Source organism: Leguminivora glycinivorella, chromosome 6 (assembly GCF_023078275.1).
Source record: "Leguminivora glycinivorella isolate SPB_JAAS2020 chromosome 6, LegGlyc_1.1, whole genome shotgun sequence".
NCBI lineage: Eukaryota > Metazoa > Arthropoda > Insecta > Lepidoptera > Tortricidae > Leguminivora > Leguminivora glycinivorella.
The window spans coordinates 5,975,464-5,982,199 of NC_062976.1; the positions used below are offsets into that span (position 1 = coordinate 5,975,464).

The 6,736-nt window shown below is 39.3% G+C and overlaps 1 protein-coding gene across 1 annotated transcript; it reads right to left on the reverse strand.

Moving 5' to 3' along the window:
- Positions 1-1,220: 1,220 nt before the first annotated feature.
- LOC125227346 (probable RNA polymerase II nuclear localization protein SLC7A6OS) lies at positions 1,221-6,624 on the reverse strand. Its single transcript, XM_048131636.1, has 6 exons — positions 6,349-6,624; positions 5,989-6,110; positions 5,367-5,531; positions 4,171-4,358; positions 2,338-2,507; positions 1,221-1,385 (listed from the first exon to the last, which is right to left on the reverse strand). The coding sequence occupies exons 1-6, from the start codon at positions 6,493-6,495 to the stop codon at positions 1,275-1,277; spliced, it is 903 nt and encodes a 300-aa protein (XP_047987593.1). The 5' UTR covers positions 6,496-6,624; the 3' UTR covers positions 1,221-1,274.
- Positions 6,625-6,736: the final 112 nt, after the last annotated feature.

Below are 6,736 nucleotides of genomic sequence, written 5' to 3' on the forward strand. Positions count from 1 at the left end.
GGAATCTACAAAATTCACTAGATTATTGAACTATTTAAGTATTAAGATTTAAAAGTATATTGAAGTTCGTGAAAGATAAATATTTATGCAAATGTGTAGAAACACCCTAAAGTGATAATACGTGTAATTATGAATCATTAACTTGAGTAGGCCTACAATGATATTGTAAAATACGCCAGACAATAAATTATTTATCACATATTAATAACTTGTTTTCTTTTTCACCCTTATTTAATCAAAAAACATCTTAAAGCATGATTGGAGGTGTCATCTCGAGGACGCGTTCTTTGCCGGCGACGTAAGGTTTGTGAGCAACTGATCAAAAGAAACCTACTGCTATGCCAGTGATACGTATGTGACTTCAAACAAAACCGACCTATGCCGACTTCACCGCAGTTATGTTCAAAATGTTCATAACTATTTTTGGATGTATAGGTACCGCTGGCATAGGAATGATAATTTAGTAGTTTCTACGGGCATACTGTAGGCTTTTAGTAAAACAATGCCGGGGAGGAATGTGATGATTGATTGATTGATTGATAAGAGTTTAGATAAGCATTTCTTCATCATGTTCTAACTACATTTATCAACTACTTTCTGTACAATTGAATACGTTAGTTTCTACACTAGTGATATGATAGCCGTAGGTACAGCCGGCATATTATACTTCTAATTTTATCACTTATCTATGTGGATAAAGTATCCGTCACGCTTTAGCAAGTACGTCAGTGTGAGAGTGACAGATGTCTTATCCATGTGGATAAGTGATAAAATTGGAAGCATGCTACGTCGGCAGGTCTAACTAAATCATCATCATCATATCAGCCGAAAGACGTCCACTGCTGGACATAGGCCTCCCCCAAAGATTGCCACAATGAACTGTCCTGCGCCACCCGCATCCAGCGGACTCCTGCGACCTTCACCAGGTCATCAGTCTACCTTGTGGGGGGCCTACCCTCGCTGCGCCTTCCGGTACGCGGTCGCCACTCGAGAACCTTTCCGCCCCAACGCCATCGGTTCTACGTGCAATGTGCCCCGCCCACTGCCACTTAAGTTTAGCGATTCGGAGGGCCATATCGGTTACTTTAGTTGTGTTGCGGATGGTCTCATTTCTGATACGATCTCGCAAAGAGACTCCTAGCATAGCCCACTTCATTGCCCTTTGGGTGACCTTGAGCTTTCTAAATAAACTAACGTCTAACTAAATAAAACAACGTAAGTATAACAAAACGCTTATATTCGAATGACTCTTACAGCTAACCTCAAGCCACAGCTCAGTCCGGTTCGTCCGAGGAGTATTGCTCTCGAAACTGCTGCGTATCTTCCTCTTGCCCGTAGTAGAAACCGTCATCACTGTCGTCTTTGTAGCCCTTCGCGTCCACATCCTGGAAAAATACAATACTGATGACAACTACATAAAAAAAAGGCATAGTTCTGTTTAGTCCGTCAATTAGATCGTCCAAAAATACTGAACATATTTTTGGCTTTTTCTAATTAATGAAAAAATACAAAGATATAGAGCATCAAAGTTCCGAAGTGGGGGCTTGTGACGTCACTTCTAAGTAAAAATTGTACTGTCTGTAATTGTAATTGTCTTCAGCGCACTGTACCGTCGTCATTTTTCGTTTACGAGAAAAATGAAAAAATACGTGTCTAAAATTCTTTGATAATCTAACTGACGGACTAATTAGTTTTTTTAGTCGTCTCGCCCATTATTATCATTATGACTTTCGGTATTCTGCAGAATGTATCCAGATAGGTTGGGTTCAATTGGCTAATGACCATGACTGGACACCGCCGATTAGCCGGGGCAGAGGTAGACCAAAGAAGAGATGGCGGGATGATAAATTTTATAGGTGGGTCAGATTTACACCAAAAATCCATTTTTACTAGAATGCTGATGGCCATATCACACGCTATTTTAAAGGACAGGTAGCGGGCCGGATAAAATCCTTTCGCGGGCCGTACTTTACCCACCACAAAAAACATATGTAACTCCGTATAGACAGATAAAGTCTAAGAAAAAAGCGTACCTCAAAGCCATAGAGATAAAGGTACCGTGGCCTAGATGGCGTTACACCTTCGGGGTTACGGTCGGCTAGATGGCGCTAATATTCATACCTGACATTTTAACACATATCAAGCTAAGAATATGGGCCAATTTGTCAAATCTGACGTTCAAAAGTTTTAAACCTGTGTTGAGAGATGGCAGTCTATGCACTGTGATTACACATTTTACTTTCACAGTAACTCTCTATAACACTCGATCCTCTTTGCCCACCACTGACATAAGAGTGTTAAGAAGAACAAAACATTCTTTGACAGTCGACTACTCACGTCGATTTCTCTGCAGTATGCAAACTCCTTCCCCGTTCCCTTGCCGCCTGCCAAAACGCGCGCCTTATACGCCGCATAGGCCGCGCCGTAACGAAGCGCATCTTCGTTATTTATATCAGCGGGCCCGTCGTATATGTGATCTTCGCCGGCGTCGCTTGATAGGTCCGATTCTGCGAACAAGTGTATAAAAAATAAATATTGTAGCGAGACAGAATAACATTACCACGCACGAGCGCGCGGGCTCGAATACTTTCTCACTCGCACACTACTACCTGTCGCGCTCAGCGGACCGACCGACCCGAGCGCGAGCGAAGTAACTACTCCGAGCGGCGCGGGGAGCGCGGCGCCTCGGCCTCCGGAAATAAAAGCCGCAGCGCGGCCGCCGATCGTCAGTTGTTAGCTAGTGGTCTAGCTTGGGAGACGGCCTCTGCTATGCCCCAAGTCCAACCAACAAATGAAGCACGGGTCGAGACCGTCTACACGGACCGCCCATAAGCTTCATAATCGGTTGGCCTTTGGTCTTGCAGTGGTCGTAACCAATAAACAACTGGTTCCTAGTATGGCGTCTTATTCCGCCCCCCTACAATATATAAAAAGCGAATTTAACCATCCCCTTTCATCCCGAGGGTGTCGTAGAAATCGACTGTGGAATATGGGTTACATTGTGGTGTAAACAATGGGCAGGTACCTGACACTGCAATATCATAATTTCGTTTTCTTTGACTCCTTAATTGCCAAGAGTGGCACTGAAAATTGAGCAGTTTCCTATGCCGAGTTTACGTTATTTAAAAAGTGAATTAGAAAATGGAAAGGTACTACTAGTACTTATACAATTAATACAAGAGATTAGTTATAAAATGGGGGTTGAGTTGCACCACGTCTGTAGGAATTACCCACTGCTTTACTGCCAGGTAGTACTTATACAATTAATACAAGAGATTAGTTATAAAATGGGGGTCGAGTTGCACCAAGTCTGTAGGAATTACCCACTGCTTTGCTGCCAGGTAGTACTTATACAATTAATACAAGAGATTAGTTATAAAATGGGGGTCGAGTTGCACCACGTCTGTAGGAATTACCCACTGCTTTGCTGCCAGGTAGTACTTATACAATTAATACAAGAGATTAGTTATAAAATGGGGGTCGAGTTGCACCACGTCTGTAGGAATTACCCACTGCTTTGCTGCCCTAAGTGATACCCCTGAAGTGAAGTGTACTTTTCTGTTTTCTTCCAGGCTTTTAGGACACAAGTTTTCTTTAGTTTATAAGATCATAATAAAATAAAACTATGGAAATGGATTAAAACGCGTATACTGAATTTACAATTCATCCTGACATTTCGAACACTTTACAGCATTCATGGTCAACGGGTGACTGAGGAAAAAAATTACAATGTGCAAAAGCTACCCACATACAAGAAATATTAACGAACCATGACTACAAATAATATAGATTTTTAAGGCAGGTTCACACACTACTAATAAAACTTATACAATATTCTAAAAAATTACCAAAATCATAATAATTTCCACAGCTTTATCATAATTATTGTTGCCAAATAATTTCCGCACCAGGTGTCGAGACTTGAATCCCTCAATACACTCTGGAATCTATTTCGTAATCCCTCGATATGCTCAGGATTTTATTATAAAACACGGTTTTTCAGGATGAAACACAGGTACTTACTGCCAACTTTGTTTTGTTCCCTTATAACACAACTATGTTTAACTTCACTAAGACTATAATGAATAGTTAAAAAAATCTTGCAACATCAACTCAAAATCATTGGAATCTGTCAGCCTCATAAAAAGAATGTACTACATAAGTACATACCTATCCCGCACCTCTCCACAGCGCGCACCATATCTTCCTCATCAATGCTATCCTCCTCCTCGTCGGGGTAGTCGTTCCGCCAGTTGTTCTCGTCGTTCGAGTCGTCGTCGTCGTCCGCGTCGTCCGACGACTGCTCGCCGTTGTCGCGGTACGTGCCGAATATTAAGTCTGTTTCGTAGTGTTCTATACTGTAATTTGAAAAATAGGGTATGATATTAGCCAATTTCATTTGTGAAATATTTTTTTGCAAGCTGGCCTTGACAATTTTATATTAATTAGGCATAAATGTCAAAACTTAAGGTGCATACTCACTGAGGTACAGCGGGGCAAATCTCGACTGGGGGTCAAATATAACTGGTCCATTTTTTCCATGTTTTACAATGTTTGCATTATTAAAATAGAGTGTCCACCGGTTATATATGGTAGGCGTGTTCAGTGGATACATGTAGAACTCAACATCATAGTGTAATTAATAGTGGATAAAATGGATTAGTTACAATTGTCTCCCAGTCGAGATTTGATGTACCTTTGTAAATAATATACCTATGTACCTAATTGTAAGACTGACGATGTATAATTAATACAAATAAATGAATATGAATATGAATAATATGAATACCTTATACATATTTATTTCACCCATACACATGGTTTCTAAACAAAGTTTCTAATGAGAAACGTTGTTTATAGTGAATTACGCACCTTTAGTGAATTTTGAAACCCTGCCTAAAATAGGATGAGAAATATGCTCCTTATACCCTTATAAGACTTAAGATCAATTTTATTAAACAAAATTTGCTATTGAAGTTAAGGTAAACTTAATATTTTTCCCACTCAGAATCACGAGCCCTTTCTATCCTACTAGGTGAAAAAAAGCGACACAAATTTAATTTTTCCACTTATGCCCGGTTATGGATGAGATTTTGGTGGCTCAGTTGGTTGTGTGCTGAGTATCAATTCCAGACAATATGAGTTCAAGTATTTTTTCTATCTTCAAAATAGTTTTATCTCTTTTCAGGGACAGATTTACCCCCTTATTCATAAACGTTCACTAAAATTATCAAGCCGCTAAAGTTTGTTTGTCCCTTTCCGATGTATTGGTGTGATAGAAAGGGACAAACAAACTTTATTGGCTTGATAACTTTAGTGAATAAGGGGGTTAGAATGTATAGCAACTCTACATGTAAAAGTGTTACCTGACTAAATTATCCAACATGGATATATCAAAGTCCTGCTTGGCGGCAGTGTACAGATCATAAGCGTATTGCTCATCCTCCTTCTGGTCCTTCCGTTCTAAGTCAACCAGATCAAACTCATCTGACGCTTCTTTCAGGCCTCGGTGGCAGTTTACCACTTCATATCTGAAATATGAATAGAGAATATGTTATCGGGACTGATATTAGATATTAAATTGACTAATTTAATTCCTCAGTTCCTGCAGAATTGAGAATTAAAATTAATTCTTCATTTGCAACTTCATGATTGCTTTTACCTTCAGACCCAGGAATTATGTAAAATATAGCAGTAACATATCAGAAACTCAGAAAATATATCCATTACAAAATAATGAAATGCTGTATTGGATGAAGTTACAAAAAAAAACTATTTGATGGTTTGCCAAATATTAGTCACTAGCGACCCGCCCCGGCTTCGCACGGGTACTATACCTACATATAAACCTTCCTCTAGAATCACTCTATCTATTACAAAAAACCGCATCAAAATCCGTTGCGTAGTTTTAAAGATTTAAGCATACATAGGGACATAGGGACAGAGAAAGCGACTTTGTTTTATACTATGTAGTGATATTACTGATACCTGTTTCCAGATGATGCCACCTTCCTTTCTTTTCGAAGTTTGTCAATAATATCAGTAACATTGTGTGTTGATTTCAACTTTGCATCTGTTTTTGGTACTATGTCTTTCACATTTGCAGTTTCCTATAAAAAATACAGAAAATTTACATTGATAAATGATGAATATGTGAATATGATAAACTAACATAGCTTTAGTATGAGTGTGATGGTAAAACTTTACACAAATTACATTCCTAGTCAGCAAATAAGTAACGTCTTGTTTCATCTCGGTCAAAAATTAAAAGTGAGTTGAGTTCAAGAACCCTGTCTCATATCACGTTAATAAGCTTGTAAGTTATAGTTCCTTGCGAAAGCACGTTACCTGATTGTCAACCGTGCCTCTAAACACAAACAGTGACGGTGAAACCTCCTCGACGTCAGTCTTCATGCGCTTACACATGAGAACCAAGGCATCCTGCGGATTGTCCTCAAGATGACGTTTTACGCGCAATATTGTTGAAGTAGCCATTGTTACGTACTCGTGCGTTTTTGTAGGATATAAAGACACTAACTGGTTGATTCACTGCAATAACTATATCCTCTAAACATGGTAAAACTAATATGATTTCTAACGTGCAGGCACCCGCGAAGCACTCGCAGTATTTAACAAATGTCAATGTCAAAAGTGACGTATCGAATGTCAAATGAAATAGTGACGTCCTTTATTTATTACGATTGTACAGTTAACGTAAAATTAAAATATTTACGTG